Source organism: Meles meles, chromosome 3 (genome assembly GCF_922984935.1).
Source record: "Meles meles chromosome 3, mMelMel3.1 paternal haplotype, whole genome shotgun sequence".
Classification (NCBI taxonomy): Eukaryota; Metazoa; Chordata; class Mammalia; order Carnivora; family Mustelidae; genus Meles; species Meles meles.
This window is the reverse complement of record NC_060068.1, coordinates 89,630,983-89,653,427: the sequence shown is the minus strand read 5'-3', so window position 1 is coordinate 89,653,427 and position 22,445 is coordinate 89,630,983. Positions and strand designations below refer to the sequence as shown.

Below are 22,445 nucleotides of genomic sequence, written 5' to 3'. Positions count from 1 at the left end.
ATAAAATTTACATACAGAATACAATAAAAATCAGTTCTAATGATGATTTAGCTGTCATCCTCCTAATTAAAAAGTTCTGTGTTTGAGGTATCACTTGAAGAGATGCCAATATGGCACAGTTGTAAAACAACCCAGGAGTCTGTCCTAAAAATTCTACCCAACACAGCATCATCTCTATGAGGCGGAACTACACTTGTCTTTTTAAACAAGGAAGGAAATTGTAATTGTTACAGTTCAGAGGCAGATACTAGACACTCTGTTTTGTGTAACAGTAAATATTCCTTATAAATATTTTCATTTCATCTTTCTGCCAACCCATTCATTTCAAATGTTCTAATTAAAACCAAGTAAGCAGCTTCATCTCCTATGACATCCAAAAAAGATGAGATCCAAAAACAACAGTGAAAAATTTCACCATCTTTATATATTACCATAGGATATAAAGCTATTAAATCTTTCAGAATCCAGAGCAAAGCATTAGCCCCTACCTCACTTTATCACTGGAAGGTGGATCCTCAATTCAACAAACACTCATTAGGTGCTAGGTAGCTTATCTGTGTTGACTGTAGTAAAGCCATTTACAATCAACTTAGGAAGCAGTAACACTAGTTGGACGAAGAGTCATGAATACCAAAAATGATGTGTTTTGTATGTACAAATATCCATACTTGGGGCATGTCTACCAAGTAGTAAGACTGATTCAATACTTTAGAGTCAGCACATTAAAAATGTATTGCCAGATGACAATGGTCCCATATATGAAAAAAAGTCTATATGGAAAAGGCTGTGATTTATTGCAAGGCATAATTATATAGCAAATTCCAAGGAAGGTCAGATAATTTTCAAAACCGATTTTTAAATTTAATGGCTTAGGCCGAAGATCCAGTTACTTTTTGGAGATCTCAGAAGGATTAGGGGTGGAAGAATGCTTTTCCTTTTTTCTCTTCTTTTTTTCCTTTTTGTGGTGTTTCCCCCTTTTTGACTTATTCTTTTTTTCTTTTTTCTTTTCTTTCTTCTGATACTTTTGTTTCTTTTGTTTTGAAGTGTCCTCTTCAGTGGAACTGGATGAATAAGACCTATGGGCAATAATACATACTGACTGATAATTGCATTTATGGCAGATAGGTAAATTTTAAATGGGATTTTAACTGACTTAAATCATTCTTGGAGCAAGGTGAGGTATAAACAAAGAAACTCAAAATGTGCTTTATGTATTTGTATTCTCTTCAAGTACTGACTTCGGAATTTTTGCTCCTTGGCCACAGAAACGGATGAGTAATTCTGCTCAACTCTAGCAATAAGTTTTAAATTCAGTAAGGATATAATGATTTTTCTGTGATTTTCAGTTTTTCATCCTGTCATGCCCTTCAAAATCTTACAAGGTAAGCAAAGCATCATTTACCAAGCCTTTATTATACATACAATTCATGCATGTATACAATAACTTGTTAGCAGGGTCTCTTAAAAGAGCTACAGAAAGATGTACTTATATAAAAAGGGCTATAATTGTACCTCGGTATTAATGGGTGAAAGCTGAAAATAAGCAGAATAAAAGCACTTTTGTTAATTCTTTTGATTTCTCAAGTTAGAATACTTGAATCTTCTAGACGCAGAGTGACACAGCTGAGGACTTGCAATCCAAAGTAATTTTCACTGGTTACAAAAAAGATGTGTTTGAATGAGTATAAATCAATGAGGACGACTAAGCATTATTCTTTTTTTCTAATTACTCTAATAAAAAAAATTAGGGGGGAAAACTATAAAATTCCTTCCTCTACTATGAGAAAAAAGAAAAGTAACAAAAAACAGAGAAGAAACCTCTTAAGATCTTATATAAACAGGTATACAATAATCTGCCCACACCCAAACTCTGTGTGAAAAGACAGAAACCGAGTCAATTTAAAATTAAAAAAGGGATCTCAAGAAATAGTTGAGTGATCTAATGATTAAAAGTTAAAGCCCAAGCTAAGAAAACCCAACAGAGACATACAGAAGGGAAAAAAATTAGTGTCTGAGGCTGTAAGGTTGGGTCTGTAGAGTGACTCATGAATCCAGTGTAGGAAATCCGAGTTTTCCGTTTCTGTGATGCTGTACTCTCTTCTCCATCTTGTCTGTCTAACTCAGACTTCTGGCTGTTTCCTGGGCTTATTTTCTCATGGATTCTCTTGTTCCCTCTTCAACTCCATTATTGTCAACTCTTGTCTGTTTTCCTACCTTTTTTTAAAAAGATTTTATTTATTTGACAGAGAGAGAGAGATCACAAGTAGGCAAAGAGGTAGGGAGAGAGAGAGGTAGAAGCAGGCTCCCCACTGAGCAGAGAGCCTGATGCGGGGCTCGATCCCAGGACCCTGAGATCATGACCTGAGCTGAAGGCAGAGGCTTAACCCGCCGCCATCCAGGTGCCCCTGTTTTCCTATTTTAAAGACCCTGCTTGTCCTATGGATTCTGACTAGAGCTTCTTTGCCTGTACATTTTTCTTTGGTTTTTTGGTCCTGGATTCTCATTTCTAAGACACAGTGTTAGACTTGTACACAACAATTCTATTAGGTGGTAAAATCTCTGCTAAGTATGCCTAGAAAAATTCATTTAATTTCAGGCCCTAAGTTGATATTAAAAATTCACAGGTGGCTGATGAGGGTTGTTGAAAGCCCTGAAGGAATTTTCAGCGTCATTAGTGAGTATATAAATCTTATTAGTAACTTAATTTTGTAGCTATGATAATGATATTTTGAGAATACAAATATTTAAGCTCCAACTTCATATATATGAGGATAAAATATATATGTAAAGAACTTAGAAATCATCCAATTAAAAGCCTGGCTGATGTTTTAAAATCAAAATTCTAGAACACATAAAAGAAGGGAGGGTAGCTATTATTTATTTATACCTTAATTTGCTCCAAAAAAAAAAAAATTAAGGTGGCTAGGTATCAACATTTTTTGATTCCTGACTTTGTTATTGTACTGAAACAACTGAATAGCTAATTCCCATTAAAAAGAAATTAGTGTCAAATTAACTGGAAAACACACAAAATATAAAATTTTATAATCCATCCTGGATTCACAGTCCTGCTTTTAAAAAACAAGGATGTTAAAAAATACCTTTTCCTTTTTTTTTTCAACTTGATTTTCTCTTTGCTTTTTGCTTTTTTCTTCTCCTCTTCTTCATTTACTCCTGTGTGTTGAGGGGAAAGAATCAGGATACCATGAATCTACAGAATAATATGGTATGTATACATTTTTTTTTTTTATTTTGGTTGTTGGCTGATGAATTTCATTGGTTAGGATATTGCACTTTTCTTGTAACAACTTCTCCTTTCCTGGTAGTTTTTTTTTTTTAATTGAGGTATAATTGATATATATCATTATGTTCCTTTCAGATGTATACCATAATATTTTGATATTTGTATACACTGCAAAATAATCACTGTAAGTATAGTTAACATCTATCACCACGTTACATAGTTACCCCCAATTTTTTTTTCTTGGGTGAGGACTTACAAGATCTCTTCTCCTAGCAACTTTCAAATATACAGTACAGTACTATTAACTATAGTCAACAGGCAGTACATTACATCCCCATGATTTATTTTACAACTAATAAAAACTAATAAAAAATAAAAGTTTGCACATTTTGATTACCCTTATCAACTGCCTCTAACAACCACACATCTCTTCTCTGTATCTACTAGCTTGGCTTTTTTGTTTATTTTTTAGATTTCATGTATAGGTGAAATCATACAATGTTTATCTTTCTCTGACCTATTTCACTTAGTTTAATACCCTCAAGGTCCTTAATTATTTTTATTTATTAAGAAGCTTGTAAAAACTATTATATGCTTTTTTAGAAAAATTTCTATCACTGCTAGGTACATTAAGTAAAAAAAATTCATGTACCCCACCATTAATTTCCATAGCAAATCAATGTCAACAATTTAGTGGGCAGCACTTCAGGTCTTAAAAAGCAAAACAATACAATCAGATACAGATTTTCTCTTCCTTCTTCCTTCCTCCTTCCTCTCTTCCTTTCCTTTTTTCCTTCCTTTCTTTCTGTCTTTCTCTCTCTTTCTCTTCTTCCTTTCTTCTTATCTTCCTTCCTTCCTTCCTAGTAGACGCCATGCTCAACATAGGGGGTGAACTCACAACCCTGACATCAAGAGGGTTGATCTCGCATGCTCTACTGACTGAGCCAGCCAGGTGCCCCTTGAATACAGCTTTTAAAAATTTTCTTTTTTAAACAAACTTAGCATCATGGGATTCTAGAATCAAGATGTTAGGATCCCAGGACAACAACAACAGATCTAGTTTGGTGTGTTTTCTTCTAAGCTTGCTCTCTAACAACCAAATATGCATATACAATCACTTATGTAAAATAGTTACAAATAAATCCCAAGTTTTTCTCTCTTCTGAAAGATGGATATATGGTATTTTATATGGTATATAAATACAGTGGCATATATATTTTGCAACTTATTTCACCTTTGTCAAAAAATCAGCTGAGCAGCAAAAAAAAATCATTTAGACTTCTGCTTCTGGGAAGATGAAGTAAGTGTATTTTTTTCTCCTAGTAAGTTCAACTAAAAAATACCAGACATTATAAAAACAAACATAAAAAACTGAAAAGTAGAAATAAGACAGACCAGCTAAGGATCCTGAAACCCAGAGGACACAGTAGTGAGTTCCCTGGAATTCTTGCTTCCTATAGCCCAGACTTGTAGGTCAAGAAGCAGTTAATCTAGCAATGTCAACAGGTACACCAAAAAATGCCCTAACAAAAGCCCGATTTCCTTACCCAAAGGACCAAAACAGGGACAGCCTAGGAACAGGTAGCTAATAGATAATAACTGCCCTTTCTGAAGTCAAACATCACAGAAAAAATAGGCACCACCCTCACCCATGTCAGCAGATGCTAGATGGGAAACCTAGACATTCCACCCTCGTAAAGCTGTGATAAGGCACCTCAATTCCCCAGCCTGAGAAGTCTAAGTGGGTGGCCAGAACTTTCATCTCCATAGGCCAGTAAAGAGATCTCCACTAATAGTGTCAATGGAGACAACTTAGGAAGCTCTGACTTCTGCTGCCAGCCAGTAGTAATGAAGGACCCCTTCCATCTACAGTGAAGTATTGTCAGAGGAGATCTAATGAAAGTCAGGGCCTTCATCATCACTTAGTGGTAACAAGACCACTCCCACGATGGGATACCTCAACAGGGAATTGGAACTCCTACCTCCACCCAGCAGTAACAAGAAGTCATGCCACTTTGAGTATTTGCAGAATCTGAGTGGGGAAACAGAACTTCTGTCTCCTCCTGGCAGTCTCAAGGTGGTATCCCCACTTTTCCTTCTGTGGTCATACCAGAGAAAATCAGATAAAAGAGAAGGTTTAAGAAAAGTCAGAGATGCATAATACAACATAACAATGCCCAAGTTTGAGCTGAAAAGAACTCAGCAAGTCAATTTTAGTATATGTGCTGCCGAAGCGAGCACGAACTCAGCAAGTCAAGAAGCAGGAAGATCTCAAATTGAATAAAAAATGAAACAATGAAAATGCAACACTATAATGAGAGCAGTATTAAAATAATCCTAAAAGATTTTAAAGCAGCTGTTGTAAAAATGTTTCTATGAACTATAATGAGATGCTGGAAACAAATGAAAAAATATGAAAGCCCCAGAGAAACTATAAATCCAAAGAAGAACAAAATAAAAATTTTAGAACTAAAAATATAATAAGTGGAATTAAAATACTTAGTGGATGGACTCAATAGCAGAATGCAAAGCACTGAAGAAAAATATCAGTGAACGGAAGAACAAAACAACAGAAATCACCCAATCTGAGCAATGGAAAGGAAACAGGCTTAAAGAAAAGAGACTGAGGAATCTGGGGGATAGTAACAGAAGACACAATATTTATGTCACTTGGAGTCCTGGAAGGAGAGTATAAAGAAGGAGGGCATAAAAAGTAATAGCTGAGGGGCGCCTGGGTGGCTCAGTGGGTTAAAGCCTCTGCCTTTCGCTCAGGTCATGATCCCAGGGTCCTGGGATCGAGCCCCGCATCGGGCTCTCTGCTTGGCAGGGAGCCTGCTTCCTCCTCTCTCTCTCTCTCTGCCTGCCTCTCTCCCTACTTGTGATCTCTATCTGTCAAATAAATAAATAAAATCTTAAAAAAAAAAAAAAAAAGTAATAGCTGAGAACTTCCCAAGTTTGGCAAGGGACATAAACTTACAAACTCAAGATCTGAGTAAACCCCAAACAGCGTAAAACCAAAGAAATCCATATCAAGTTATATGACAATTTAACCTTTGAAAACAAATGAAAAAAAAAATCTTGAAAGAGAAAAATAATACATTACTTATATGAGTAAAACAATTAAAATGGAAGCAGATTTCTTATTAGAAAGCACAGAAGTTAAGTGGCACAGCATTTTTTAAGTGCTGAAGGAAATGTCAACTTGGAATCCTCTATTGGTAAAAATATTCTTCAAGAATGAAAGAGAAATCAGGACACACTCAGATAAGGAGAAAGTGAAAGAATGTGTTACCAGCAGACAGATCCTAAAGGAAGTTCTCTAAATGGGAAGGAATTGAAAAAAGAAGAAATGCTGGAACATTGAGAAGAAAGAACACAGTAATCAAAAACCTGAGTATAACAGGCTTTCTTCTTTTGAGTTCCTAAATTATGTTTGATGGTTGAAGCAAAAACTAGAACCATTGCCTCATATGGTTCTAAATGTATGTAGAAAACATAATTAGAACAACAGTATTAAAAAGGGGAGAGGGTAAAGGGACATAAAGGGAGGCATGGTTTCTACCCTTCACTTGAATTGGTAAGATGACAATACCAGTAGACTGTGATTAATTTTGTATACATAATACTTAGAGGAGCCACCAAAAACTGCTACATAAAACACCATAGAAAAATTTAAAAACACTATGGACAAAGCCAAAGATACTACAGATAAATCAAAATGCAATTCTACAAGTGTTCAAGTGACACTGTAGCTAAATCAAAGCACTAGAGATAATTCTAAAAGATATTCAAGTAACCCATAAAAGGCAAGGGGAAAAAAAAAACCAAGAATGAAAAAAATAAGAATGAAAAACAGAGAGAGTCAAAAGAAAACAAATAATAAAATGGCAGGATTAGTCCTAACATATAAATAATTTACGTAAAAAAAAAAAAGATACCGATTAAAAGAAATTGGCAGAGTGGATTGAAAAATATGATCCATCCATCCACACTGGATGGATGGATCATATTACCTCAAATAAAATGATATAGACACCCAAAGTAAAAGGATAGAAATATGTCAAACATTATCAAAGAAAAGCTAGAGTAGCTATATTAATAGCAGATAAAACAGACTTCAGAACAAAGAGGCATAATATAAAGATAAAAGTGTCGACTCACTAACAAGACATATCTTAATGTGTATGCAGCAAATAACAGAGCTAAAAATACATGAAGCAAAAACGGATAGACCTGGAAGGAGAAAACAGGGAAATCTATGATGGCAGAGATTTCAACATCTCTCTCTCTCTCAACAATTAATTGATACCATACACAAAGTAAGCAAGAATAGAGAAAAACTCCACAATACCATCAATCAACAGAATCTAAACGATATTTTAAAAACACTCCACCCGACAAAGGTAGACCATACCTTTTTTTTCCAAGTGCCTACAGCACATAGACCAAGACAGAATATACCCTTGGTCATAAAGCAAATCTTAACAAACGTAAAAGAACTGAACATATACAAAGTTATGTCTCTGTCCATAATGGATTCAAATAAGCAATTAGTAAAAGAAAGATAACAGGAAAATTTCCACAGACTTGGGAAAAAAAACACCTTCAATAATCCACTGGGCAAAGAAGAAGTCTCAAGGAAAACAAAACACACTGAAGTGAATGAAAGTGAAATATATCAAAATTTGTGTAACACAGTAAAGCTGTGCTGACAGGAAAATTTACAGCACTAAGTGCTTACAAGAGAAATGAAGAAAAGTCTCAAATTAATAATACCTAAGCTTGAATCTCAAGAACGTAGGGGGAGAAAGCTAAATAAACACAAAGCAAGTAGAAGGAAGAAAATAATAAAGCACAAGAATTAATGAAATTGAAGACAGGAAAAAAAAGAGTAAGAAAAGAAGCTGGATCGATAAACCTGACAAGTCTCTAGCAAAATGTGAAAAAAAAGACACAAATTAACAGTGTCAGGAATAATAAAAGGGACATCAGTGTGGACCTGTATGCATCAAAAGGATAACTGAAATAAATCTGACACCTTAGACGACATGGACCCCTTTCTCAAAAAACAAACTGCCACAACTTATTTCACATGAAACAGAATATTTCAAAAACCCTTTAACTACTGAGGAAATTGAATTTGTAATTTAAAAACTTCGAAAAAGAAATCTACAGGCCCAGAGAACTTTACTGAAGAAGTTCACCAAACATTTAAAGAAAAATTAACACCACTCTTATGCAAATCTTATGCAATCTTTCAAAAAAAAAAAGAAGAATGAAATCGCAATATTCTATGTCACTGTTACTCTGATACCAAAGTCAGACGAATATAGTACAAAACAAGAAAACTATAGGCCAACATGTTTCATGAATATAGATGGAAAAATCCTTAAGAAAATATTAGCAAATAGAACTCAGGGGTGCACGACTGGTTCAGTTTTCAAAAAATCAATAATATAATCTACCATATCTACAAGCTAAGGAGAAATCATAACATCATACTGATCAATGCAGAAACTGCTTTTGGCAAAAATCTGACAACTATTCCACAATAAATACTCTGAGAAAAAACAGGAATAGAGAGTATCTTTCCCAACTTGATAAAGAGTAACTACATGAAAGTTAACACTAACATTATACATAATGGTGAAAGTATAAATGCTTTTGTCCTCTAGGATTAGAATCCAGGTAAGAATGTCTTCTCTCACCACTCTTTCTCAACACAGTGCTATAAGCTCGAGATATGGTAATAGACCAAAAAAACCAAGAAAAAAGAGACTTACAAATCAAAAGGAAATAAATAAAACCACTCCTATTTGCAGATGATATGTTGGTTTACATAGAAAATCCCAAGGAATCTACAAAAAACTCTTAGTATAAACATAGACAAAAGAATTGCATTTCTATATACTAGTTATAAACACAGAGACAACAAAACTCAAAATAGCCTAGTAATAAACAGAGACAATAAAATTCAGAATACACCACTTATAAGTATTTTTAAAAAGAAGTATTTTTAAGTATAAAACTAATAAAACATGTACAGGATTTTATGCTGAAAATGACACAATGCTGAGTAAAGAAATCAAAGATCTAAATAAATGGAGAGACAGATCATGTTCAAGGATTGGAAGACTCAACATAGTAAAGATGTCAGTTCTCCCTAAATTGATATACATTTTTAATGCAATTCTTTTTTTAAAGATTTTATTTATTTATTTGACAGATAGAGATCACAAGTAGACAGAGAGGCAGGCAGAGAGAGAGAGAGAGAGAGAGAGAGAGGAGGAAGCAGGCTCCCTGCTGAGCAGAGAGCCTGATATGGGACTCAATCCCAGGACCCTGGGATCATGACTGGAGCCGAAGGCAGAGGCTTTAACCCACTGAGCCACCCAGGTGCCCCTAATGCAATTCTTAACAAAACTTAACAAGATTTCTTTGTAGATATAGACATTATTCTAAAACTTATATGGAAAGAATAAAGAATAGTTAAAACAACTCTGGATAAGAATAAAGTGAGAAGAATCAGCATATTCAATTTTAAGACTTATTATATAGCTATGTTAATCAAGACTGTGTGGCAGTGGTAGAAAAAAAGACACAAAGATCAATGGAATAGAAGAAAGAAACAAGCCCACATAAGTATGAGCAACTGATATTTGGCAAAAATGCAAGAGAAATTCAATGGAGGAAAGATAGCTTTCCAACAGAGTGCTAGAACTGTTGGTTATTTTTAAGCAAAGACCAAAATCTGGCTTGAGTCTCTCATGTTAAAGAAAAATCAACTCAAAAAGGATCATGTACTTAAACACTACTCAACGATAAAAAGAAACAAACTATTGAAATGTGCAGCAAACTGAGAGCATCTCCAGAGAATTATAGCTAGTAGAAAAAGCCAATCTAAAAAGATTATATACTATATGAATCAATTTATAAAACAGTTTCAAAATTATATTACAGAAATGGCAAATTTTTGGTTGCCAGAAATTAAGAAGGTAGTAAGGAAGAAGGTGTGACTTTAAAGAAGGTAGTAGGGACAAAGGGGAAGTGGGTGTGACTTTAATAGAAATATTATCTTGATTCTTATCAATGTCAGAATCCTAGTTGTGATATTGTACTACAATTTTGGAAGATGTTACCATTGAAGGAAACTTGGATAAAGTGTACAAAGTGCTCTCTGTATTATCACTTATAGCTGCATGTGAATCTACAATTCTCTGAAAATAAAAAGTTCAAAGAAATCAATTGGCCATAAATGAATCTGTTCTGTTCCATGGATCTATCCTTACATCAATACCACATTGCCTTAATTACTTGGAGTTTTACACCAAACCCTGAAATAGGTTGTGCTAGTCCTCCGACTTTATTACTCTTTTTCAAAGTATTTTAGCTATTCTAGTTTTTTTACATTTCCACAAGACCTTTAAAGAGCCTTGTCAATTTCTAAAATAGTCTGTTAGAATTTTGATTGTGATTAGTTTGAATCTATAAATCAGGTTGGGGCAAACTGACATCTCTCTTTTTTTAAATTCAGTTAGCCAATACATAGTACATCATTAGTTTTTGATGTAGTGTTCAATGAGAGAACAGACATCCTAAAAAAATTTAATCTTCTATTCCACGAATATGGGCTATCTTTCGATTCGTTCATTTTTCTAACATCCCTCACAATGTTTTGTATGTTCCAGACTTGCACATCTTTTGTCAGTTTATTCCTAAGTATTTCACATTTTTAATGCTGTTATAAAAGGTATTTTTAAATTTTCAGTTTTTGATAGTTTGTTGTCAAAATACAGAAATACAATTGATTTGTGCCCATTGGTCAATTTCGTATTCTACAACTTTGCTGAACTTAGTTTTCAGGTTACTAGTTTCTATAAGTTTTTTTTTTTTTTTTTTTTTTTTTTTTTTGGTAGATTCTACAGGATTTCTATATAGAGGACCAAGTCATTAAATAGCTTTTACTCTTTCCTTTCCAATCTGGATGCCTTTGATTTTTCTTATCTTATTGCGTGGCTGGACTCTCCACTACAATGTTGAACAGAAGTGGTAGGAGTGGACATCTATGTTTTGATTCTTATGTTATAGAAACATTCAGTCTTTCACCATTAGGTATTACGTAATCTTCCTTTTTTTTTTTTTAAACATATGTCCTTTATCAAGTTGATAAAATTCTTTTCTTTTCCTAGTTTGCTGAGCATTTTTATCAAAAATGGATAGTGGAGTTCCTCATATAATTTCTTAAAATGCTGTAATTATCATATAGGTGTTCTTTTTTAAAGAATATTGAAATGGTAAATTATATTGGTTGGGTTTGAATTGAAACATATCTTATACTACTGGGATAAACACCACCTGGTCATAACATCCTTTTCACATATTGTTGGATCTGATTTGCTAAAATTCTTTTAATTGCTTAAAATTGTTTGTGCCTGTGTTTGTAGGAGTCTCTATTTGTAGTGTTATCAGAACAATGCCGGTCTTATAAGTTAGGTTGGAAAGTACTCCCTCCTCTTCAATTTTTAAGATTTTATGTAGAAATGGTATTATTTCTCCTTCAATATCTGGTAGAATTAAGAGAGAAGCCATTCGGCTATGGAGTTTTCTTTGTTGAAAGTTTTTAAACTAAATATTTTACTTCTTTAGTACATGCAAGCCATTCAGTTGATTTCTTCTTCAAAGAGTTTTGGTAGTTTGTATGTTTTAAGTAACTGTCCATTTTATCTACGTTGTTCAATTTATTGGCATAAGGTTTTTCACAGTATTCTGTTATTTTAGCACCTGTATAATTTGCAGTGTTGTCACTTCTTTAATTTCGGATACAGGGGTTTTTGTTTGTTTTGATTTTTACCTATCAGTTTGGAGAGCAATTTTTCAATTTTATAGATCTTCTCAAAGGGCCGCTTTTGGTTCTCTAATTTCCTCTATTGTTTTCCTGTTTTCCATTTCAGTGATTTCATCTCTGACCTTTTTTATTTTCTTTCTTCTGCTCACTTTGGGTTTCATTACTCTTCTTTTTCTAGTGTTTAAGGCAGAGGTTACATTATAAATTTGAGACATTTCTTCTTTTCTAACACAGGAATTTAGTGCTGTCAATTTGCCTTTTAAAAAAAATTTTTTTTAAAGATTTTATTTATTTATTTGACAGAGAGAGAGAGAGAGAGAGAATTCAAGTAGGCAGAGAGGCAGGCCGGGGGTGGGGGGTGGGGGGGAAGCAGGCTCCCTGCTGAGCAGAGAGCCTGATGCAGGGCTCGAGTCCAGGACCCTGAGATCCAGACCTGAGCCGAAGGCAGAAGCTTACCCCACAAGAGCATCCCATAAATATTACATTGTGTTATGTTCAAAATACTTTCTAATTTCCTTTTGCCTTTTTTCTGACCTAATGGATTGTTTAGAAATATGTTGGATTACATATATTGGGGAATTTTGTTGGACGGTATTATTAAATTCCCAACTTAATTCCCTTGTGGATAGAGAACATAATTTGTATAATGTGAATCCTTCAAAAAATATTAAGACTTGTTTTTTTTTTTTTAAAGATTTTATTCATTTATTTGACACAGAGAGAGAGATCACAAGTAGGCAGAGAGGCAGGCAGAGAGAGAGGAGGAAGCAGGCTCCCTGCGGAGCAGAGAGCCCGATGCGGGGCTCGATCCCAGGACCCTGAGATCATGACCCGAGCCGAAGGCAGCGGCTTAATCCACTGAGCCACCCAGGCGCCCCTAAGACTTGTTTTATAGCATACAATAAGGTCTATCTAGGTAAATGTTTTTACCCGCTCTTGAAAACAAATGTGTATCTGCTGTTTTGGGGTGATGTGTTCTACAAGCACTGAGTAGGTCAAGTTGGTTGACAGTGTTATTCAAGTCTTATATATCCTTTCTGATTTACTGAGAGAGGAATGCTGAGATCTCCAACTATAATTGTGGAGGATTTTCCCTGGTGGTTCTAGCAGTTTGTCTCATACAGTTTGAAGTTGTAATTAGGGGCATAACCACTTAGTATTCATAAACACTTAGTATTCAGATGTCCTCTGCACTAACACTTTTATCATTATAAAGAAATCCTCTTTAGCCCTAGTAATATTCTTTGTTTTGAAATTGACTTGATCCGACATTAAAATAGTCACTTTAGCTTTCTCTTGAGCAGATTTTTTTGGTATCTGTAAGTTCAGAATGACTACTATAAACATGCCCTTCCTGCAAAGCTGTAAGAAACCAAGCAAATAAGTAGCTAGGAGAAAAATAACCACTTCCATTTAGGAATGATGGATAAGGAATCCAGTGTCTCGGTTATACAGAGAAATTAGTTCTAATAAAAAAGAAATAATTCTAGAACTCAAGAAATCTTTTTTCCTGGCTACGACACTTAGGAACTAGCAGTATTGACAGTAACGGTATATGAGAATTCACGCACTGAAGACTAAAGTTTGATTTAATTTTTTTTTTTTTTTTATTTATTTGACAGAGAGAGATCACAACTAGGCAGAGAGGCAGGCAGAGAGAGAGGAGGAAGCAGGCTCCCTGCAGAGCAGAGAGCCCGATGTGGGGCTCGATCCCAGGACTCTGGGATCATGACCTGAGCCGAAGGCAGAGGCCTTAACCCACTGAGCCACCCAGGCGCCCCTAAAGTTTGATTTAGATAGTTCAGTGTTTCGATACCACCACTCTTAAAATGATTCCACCTCTATTTACTGAAGTTCCTTCTGAGACAGGATATTGAAATGTAATAGGCATAGGGAAAAGAATCTGAGTTTTTTCAAAACAGTATTTTCTTGGAAAATGATACAATTAACCTTGGAATACAAAATTGAAGGCAAAAAGCCCCTATGTACTTTACCACTTAATGTTTCTAATGTTCAGCAAGAGTGGTAGACTCTTGTGTAACATACAGGCATCACAGGATATGATCCAGTGCTTGGGAGACAACTTTGGGATAACAAGAAAGGACCACCCTCGTAGCACCAGCAGCGTCAGCCACTACATCTTTGCGTATGTCACCAGCTTTGTAGTCTACTCCCATTGCATTTAAATACCTAAGTGGTTCCAAACCTAGATCCATTAGTCTAAATTTCCATTCACTTTTGTGACTTCTAATCAACTACTTAGCAAATATCTTTTGTAGCTTTCTTATGAAAAGTACATTTTTAAAATTCTTTTTTTTTTAAAGATTTTATTTATTTATTTGATAGACAGAGATTACAAGTAGTCAGAGAGGCAGGCAGGGAGAGAGAGGAGGAAGCAGGCTCCCTGCTGAGCAGAGAGCCAGATGTGGGGCTCAATCCCAGGACCCTGGGATCATGACCCAGGCCGAAGGCAGAGGCTTTAACCCACTGAGCCACCCAGGCACCCTGAAAAGTACATTTTTAAAATAATTTTTTCAGGGTTCCAAGATTCATTGTTTATGCACCACACCCAGTGCTCCATGCAATACGTGCCCTCCTTGAAAAGTACATTTTGAGCCAAACACTAGTTTTAGTCTAATCATGCTATTGATTCACTTAAGCCCTATCTTTATGAAGACTGAAAGCACCATTGTAAGTCATTTGCTTGAATCTAATTCCAGCAGTTACTAAAGGGAACAAGAGACACAATAATGATAACATGCAAATATCTGACTGTGGTATTTTCTCCTGGGCAGCATTCAGTATCAACCATCTTTAAATAATATCAAGTACGAACTTAACATAAAACTTTCTTAAACAAACAAAATCGTACCAAAACATCAAACAAAGCCGAAACCGCCAAATTTCTCAAAATACAACATTTTTTTGGAGGACTGCACTAAAAGAATATCATAAAATATTAAGGGATGAGATATCAGGAGAGGACTACCTCCTGATTACAGGTAAATAGCTGATTAATATTAAATGATGCTAGATAAAACAGAATGAGAAAAAAATCCATACTCTTGATTTCTTGGGTCCTTTGGAAATAGTAAAATCCTTTTACTTTGGCTTTCTGCATACTATAACATAAATAGGACTTCAGATATTTGCTACTATCATGTACAATTCCAAAGGCAAGTTTCTTCAGCAAGTTCAAAATATACTATAAAACCTTAAAAAGCTTACTAAAGCATTGTAATGCCACTGAACAGAAAGCATGCTCACACACAAACATACACAGTGAATCAATAAGATCTTTCAATTCTCGTTAGGTATGGATTATTGAATCTTTCCCTGTTCACAGCACTTGTAATACAATTTTACAAGGCTGCATGGGTTCCACGTTGTTGTACTGTAAGACAACACTTGTTCTCATCCATGTCAAGTCCTGCTCTCACATTATCGAATTTGTGTCAAAAATTGATGTATTTGTCATTTGGACTTTTGTTTTAAATGAAAGATCAAATTATGTTCTTTTAATTCTTTAAATACATTAAATACATTGAAAAATATGCTATATAATAGAAACAAATGTAAACAAAAGCAAGAAAAAATATAACTTAAACAAAAATAAGTTTTGAGTTTTATTTGGTGACATTTAGCTCTCTTCCCCTTATGTCTCTATTTCATAAAAGCAGAACAACTAATTAACGTAAGTATACTAAAAATTCTTTGTTTTCTCCTGGCTCCCCATTTTTATTGTCAACCAAAAAAGTACCCCCCAAACCATAACTTATTCAAAGGAGTTGATACAAGAGCTCCCCACCTCCAAGAACCAAGGAAGGATTTAGGAGCCCTCAGTACCACTAAAGCTTATGGCATTAGAACCCACAGTCAGCAAGTCCATGTTTTACCCTCACGCCATCAGAGATCCTGAGCAGCATCAGAAAGTTATCAATGCAACTAAGAACCACTACCTCTGTATACCTTTTCTCCTTGTATTTAGGAACCAGTTTATTGTTTATTTGAGTAGGGAGTCACTGGGCTTCCACTAGATGACCATGAAATAAATATGGATCCCTTTTATAATACTTTTTGAAATCTGCAAGCTATCCTGAAATAAGCACTGTCTTGTGTGGGAGCCATGAGACTTGGAAACAAGTTCTGAGTGTTTAAGTGACGGTAGGCAAGTGTATCTTTTTAAGGGGAAAAAAAAAGTCTATATTGAGTTAGTCATTCTCAATGTGAGGTTAAGGGAAAGCTGATTTTAACAAGGAAGTCTGACCAACTACTGATTCAAAAGTCACCTCTAGACTAAACCACTGTTCATGATAAGGGTGTACTTTCTCCTTCAAGATTGATGTGGTGAGGGAAAAAAGGTCAAGAACCAATAGACTGGGTAATTTCTAAGGTAGGAAAGCACCACACTATAAACACTATAGGACAAGTAGGTAAGAAACATGGATCACAGTGCTGGCTTCATGGTGACAAGTTAGTGACCTGGGGAGTTACCTGTCCTCAGCTCCTTTCCTGTAAAACTAGGTTTAAATTATGTGTTCTCTAGCAGCCTTACAAATTCTAGAGTTTTTGTTTTGGTTTGGTTTTGGGTTTTCTTGTTTTTTTATTTTTAGATAGGACAGTGGAGATGGATGGGGTAGGAACTGTCTCTGTGGAATTGACAATCTTAGGCTTTCTCTCCTAGAATCTTCATTTTGCTCTTTCAGCCCCTGGTCTCTATGACTGGAGTGGCTGCCTTCCTGAGATCGTCTCTACAAGTACCCTAGAGACTCCCTTCTTATCTCTTCTATTCCTATAAAATCTTCCTTTTTAGGGTCTACTCCCTTACTTTGTTAGAAACTTCTGGACTCAGTGCTTTTAAGAAAGAGTACGTGAGGGGTAAGTCTTCCTTCCTTCCTTCCTCCCTCTCTCTCTTTTTACTTTGAATGCCTGCCACAAGGCCTTTATTCTATCTCACACTTGGTTGATAATTTGGTTGGGTATATCATTCTCATTTGGATATAATTTTCCTTCAAAAATTTGAAAGCATTATCCACATCTACTAGCTTCCAGTATTTCTTTACAGAAGAACAAAGTTATTCTGACTCTTGATCTTTCATCTATGACCTGTTTTATCCTGGACTCTTGAAGTGTGAATTATATTCTCCTTATTCCCTGTGATACAAAGTTTTGTAACAATGCGCCTTTGTGTGGGTCTATCTAACACTGGTAGCCTGCTGAGGTGATGGGGGGGAAGACATCTGGCTTCACTGAGTAGGCAAAGGGAACTGAAGGGGATTATTTCAGATTTTTAACCAATCCTTCTGTTTTTAGATTTACAGATGTCTTCACAGAGGTACCTAAGGACTCATTACCAAGTCTTCGGGGAGTTTTAAAGTATATACTATCAGGTGACTCCTCAGACTTCCTACTATTCAAGGATTGAGCTTTCTCAAGTGTGCAGTCCATTACCCTTAAACCCATCTGCTTTTCAAAATTTTGTTACTACTGCTTCCTATTTCATTTTGCCTTTGTGTTTTTAAAAAAAAATTCTTCCACTCTCACTTCAGTGGTGTTTCAGTAGGTAGTAAAATCAAGTGTGTACAGCCAAGAAGCTATCTTTACCTGAAGCTGTATGTACTCATATGTAATGTAAGTCTTGCTTGCCCTTTGTAGGACTCTCCTCCTCTTGCCTTCTCAGCCCGTCCTACTACGCTGGCATTTGACTTCATTTACATTCACTGGATGTAATGTGGAAAACTTAAAAAGTTTTAAAAGGTATATGGTTTATTCTCTGATGAGCTAAAATAAGATTTTAACTTTTTGTTAAAAAAGTTAATTTTTAACTCATTCCATGCCTAAGCCCATACTCAAGTAAGTTGCATTTTTATTCTGTGTGACATCTACCACATGGCATTTTGAAGTTCACAAAGTATTTTCACCTATAGCATTATATTTTATCCCTAAAAACCCCACTGCAAGGATGGGCCATTTTATACACGAGATGGGAAAGAAATGGCTTAACAGTAGGCATGCAATCTTCTCTTTCTTTGAGGAGAGAGGAGGATGCCCCCAAGAGAGAAAAAAGATAACTTAGTCAAATCTCTTCCTAAAAAGGCTAATGATAGACCTCCTGGAAACAAATGAATGGTATTTGCTAACTAGAGAATGGTTGGTCAGGGGGAGGAGGGTGTTGTGCTTAATTAACAGAAATTTATTTCCTCACAGTTCTGAAAGCTAGAGGTCCATAATCAAGTTGCTGGCAAGAGAATCCTTATTTATATACTGCTTAAAGTAGGATGTAGCTGGTTTGCCTAAGATTATTTGTGGCACCTAATCCTGGGATTTATGGATTTATGAGGTTCCCTGGACTACATGGATATAAAATTGAGATATTTCATGATTAAAGGACTTTCTTTTGGGTAAGTAATGAAGAAAACTCATGTTAATCTTGGCCAGAGTGGGTTCTGAAGTAGAAAGAAAACACGTGGGGAGCTGTATTGGTGGTCCTAGAAACCTTGCAGCTTTCCTTATGCCTCATGATCATGTATGTACGAGATTACTAGTAAATCTGGCTACCAGTTAACATCTCTGATTGGAATGAGTGTGACTTGACACACCAATTCTTTGTGATACCCCACAAGGAAATTAAGGCTCAAAGTGGTTAAATGACTTGCTGAAAGGCACATGCTACAAAATGGCCAAACAGGTCTAGAAACCAAGTCTTAAATCAGAAGCTTTGTACCATGTGACACATCTTAGTGTGACGGAAAAACAACGACAAAACCTGCCTTGTGGAATCAGAAACAGACTTGCCTCCTGGTTCTAACACTGATCACTTGTTTGATTTTGGCAAAGTACTTAGAATAGTCAAAGTCTATTTCCTTACCTATGCAATACCTATTACATAATATATACAACCTATCTAACTGATCAATACAAGAGAACAATAAACATGACATAATCATAGGCAGAAAGTTTAGAAACATTTTTAAAGGATGGAGGGAAAGAATAAGTACTACTTACTTTTTTCTTGTAATGCCTGCAATTTATTCAGTTCTTCATTCTCTTCATCACTCTCTTCACTGCTTGTGCTGCTCACATCCAAAACTATGTCCCTTTTGGGGTCCACTCGGAGAAAATTGCGGCATTCAAATGTCAGGTGACCGGCTAAGTAAAACAAACATACAAAAATGTGAATGACAAAATAATATATACATTATACATTTGTGGTTTGTTGCCTCATGGTTAAGAAACAAGTTACAATTTTAATAATACAATGTTTAAACTTTGATTATTCAGTGGGTGATAGTTTGCTTTCCCAGAATGAACCACTCAAGAGAGAGAACTTCCTTTCTTCATCAGGGCTTCTAATTTAACAAGCATTTTTGGCTACATCACACTTCCTGTGTTTTCCCTTTTTATGTACTTAATTACATAGCAACTATATAGCTTTCATCTAATTAAAGGTGTCATAATAATATAACTGCTTGTGTTTTTTTTTTTAAAGATTTATTCACTTTAGAGAGAGAGAGAGAGAGAGAGAGCGTGCAGAGGGAGAGGGAGAGAGAAACTCCAGCAGACTCCTCACTGAGCCCAACATAGGGCTCCATCTCACGATCCTGAGATCATGAACTAAGCCGAAATCAAGTTAGAAACTCAACCAGCTGTGCCATCCAGGGTGCTCTTCTACAGAACACTTAAATAAAAATTTCATTTGAAAAAAAAAAATTCATTCTGACATCATTCACCCTCTAAAGACTCTCCCCATTATAAAACTGTAATAGTTACCCACTTAGTGCATGATACAGCTTTTTCAAAAATCATATAGTACAAATAACACAAAAAGTACAGGAAATTATATAGCCAATATATACCCAAGTGCCTATCACCCACATGTTAACATTTTGTCATATTCACTTAGCTTTCTTTTTTTAAAGTAAATGTTTGCAGAAGTACTGTACGTACACACCCGTGCACACACACATGCACACACACAAAGGTGGGGATCTTGCACCGTTCCTTGGAAGACTGTCATAATCCCATTATTCTGTCTTCGGAAGCTGGTATATTACAGTTGGTATTTATCTTTCCAAAACAGCACACTGCATTATTTTATAACCTACACTCAATTATACTTACTTATCAGTCTGCAACTAGTTTTTGCCACTCAATATTATGTTTTGCACTTATATACACATTCAAATACAAATATACACTAACACATTAACAATGAAACAAAGTTACCTCAAGCGTTACTACATTTGATATTCAAAAACAAGGATAAGAAACAACACACAGTGCTGATGGTAACCATGTAATCGATTCCACGATCCATTAATGACTCACTCTAACTCTATGCCAGGGTTTATTTCCAGTCCTCTTACTTTAAGTGTGAAATCCTTTGTAAGTTCTACATTTATACAAGAACGCCTCTTATTAGAGTCTCAATCTTTTTTTTTTTTTTTAAGATTTTATTTATTTACTTGACAGATAGAAATCACAAGTAGGCAGAGAGGCAGGCAGAGAGAGAGGAGGAAGCAGGCTCCCTGCTGAGCAGAGAGCCCAACATGGGACTCGATCCCAGGACCCTGAGATCATGACCCGAGCTGAAGGCAGAGGCTTTAACCCACTGAGCCACCCAGGCGCCCCTAGAGTCCCAATCTTAAGCAGGACCCCAGGCCTTGCTTTTATCTGTTATATTCTGCCAACCCATGAAAACACAAGTTCATGAACACTGGGTTCAGGAAATACCCTCAAGTCTTACCTCTTTGAATTTCTGTTTTCCTTTGATTATTACCTTCTAGTTCTTTTTTTTTTAAAGATTTTATTTATTTGATATATATAGAGAGATCACAAGCAGATAGAGAGGCAAGCGGGGGAGGGGGGGTAAGCAGGCTCCCTGCTGAGCAGCGAGCCCGATGTGGGGCTCAATCCCAGGACCCTGAGATCATGACCTGAGCCAAAGGCAGAGGCTTAACCCACTGAGCCACCCAGGCACCCCATCTTCTAGTTCTTTATTTTCTTCTTAGAACACTACTGTAACTAATATATGTACTATACATTTTATACAAGTGTCTTCATTGTTTGCAAGAGGACCCAGTCTGCCATACTGCTGGAAACAAGTTTCCTCTGTTGTGACTTCTTTCTAAATGAATCATTCAAAAGTATTTTTTTTTTTAGTTTACAAACATATGGAGTTTTCAAATTATGCTTTTGTTGTTTTATAAATTTATTACACTGCTACCAGAAAGTAGGGTCTGTATGAGATCAGTTATTTGCTATTTGTTGAGATTTATTTTGTGGACTATCACCTAGTAAATTAATGAACTGATTTGGATGTATTTTAAAAGAATACATATCACACTGTAGGATAGAGTACTATGTCTATTTTGCTGTTTAAATCTTCTCCATTGTTTTTTTTTGTCTAATAACTTCTGATAGTGTAATTTCTAAGCACCTCTATCATCAAAGATTTGCCAATTTCTCCTTGTAATACAGTTTTTACTATAAATATTTGGAGACTATATTAGTAAGCACAATCAAGATCATTATCATTTTACCTTTTTCACTATTCTTGAATCTCTATTCCTAATACTGCTCTTGCTTCCAAAGTCTGATGTTGAAATTTCTCTACCATGCTCTTTTGGTTGTTATTAGTTTAATCATATGAAGTTATCATTTTTGTGAGAAAAACCACTAAATATCAATGATATTTAATCTATCTCCTCGTCGTTCCCCAGTCTCTTTATTTTGAAAATTTTTAGTCTTTAATTTTCTGTTGTTTTATTAATAATGACATATAGCTGCAATTAAGTTTCTTTACCTAGTTTGATGTTAGTCCAATTTTTCCCACATTTTTATTTAAATTCCAGTTAGTTAACATACACTGTAATATTAGTTTCAGGTTTAGAAGTAGTGATTCATCAATTACATATAACACCAGGTGCTCATTCCAAGTGTCCTCCTTAATGCATCACCTATAAAACCCATCTCCTCCCACCTCCTTCATCAACCTTCAGTTTATTCGCTAACATTGTCTGTTTCTTGGTTTGACTCTCTTTATTTTCTCCCTTGTGTTCATTTGTTTTGTTTCTTAAATTTCACATATGAGTTAAATCATATGCAGACCAATCTTTTTTTTTTTTTTTAAGATTTTATTTACTTATTTGACAGAGAGATCACAGGTAGGCAGAGAGGCAGGGAGAGAGAGAAAGGGAAGAAGGCTCCCTGTTGAGCAGAGAGCCTGATGCAGGGCTCGATCCCTGGACCCTGAGATTATGACCTGAGCCGAAGCAGAGGCTTAACACACTGAGCCACCCAGGCGCCACCCACCCTTTTTTAAAGTAATCTCTTACACTCAAAATGGGGCTTGAA

At 35.5% G+C, this 22,445-nt stretch overlaps 1 protein-coding gene across 2 annotated transcripts in view; it reads right to left on the bottom strand.

The window, feature by feature from the left end:
- Window positions 1-771: 771 nt before the first annotated feature.
- Window positions 772-22,445, bottom strand: part of SREK1IP1 (SREK1 interacting protein 1) — a 42,704-nt gene continuing 21,030 nt past the window's right edge. Inside the window, exons 3-5 of one of the 2 annotated variants that reach the window (XM_045999885.1) lie at window positions 19,095-19,238; window positions 3,102-3,174; window positions 772-1,076 (exon numbers count right to left, since the gene is read on the bottom strand). In XM_045999885.1, the coding sequence (XP_045855841.1) occupies window positions 887-1,076; window positions 3,102-3,174; window positions 19,095-19,238 (407 nt within the window). In that variant the 3' untranslated portion in view covers window positions 772-886. The remainder of the gene's footprint in view (window positions 1,077-3,101; window positions 3,175-19,094; window positions 19,239-22,445) is intronic. The other variant, XM_045999886.1, reaches the window with a different exon arrangement.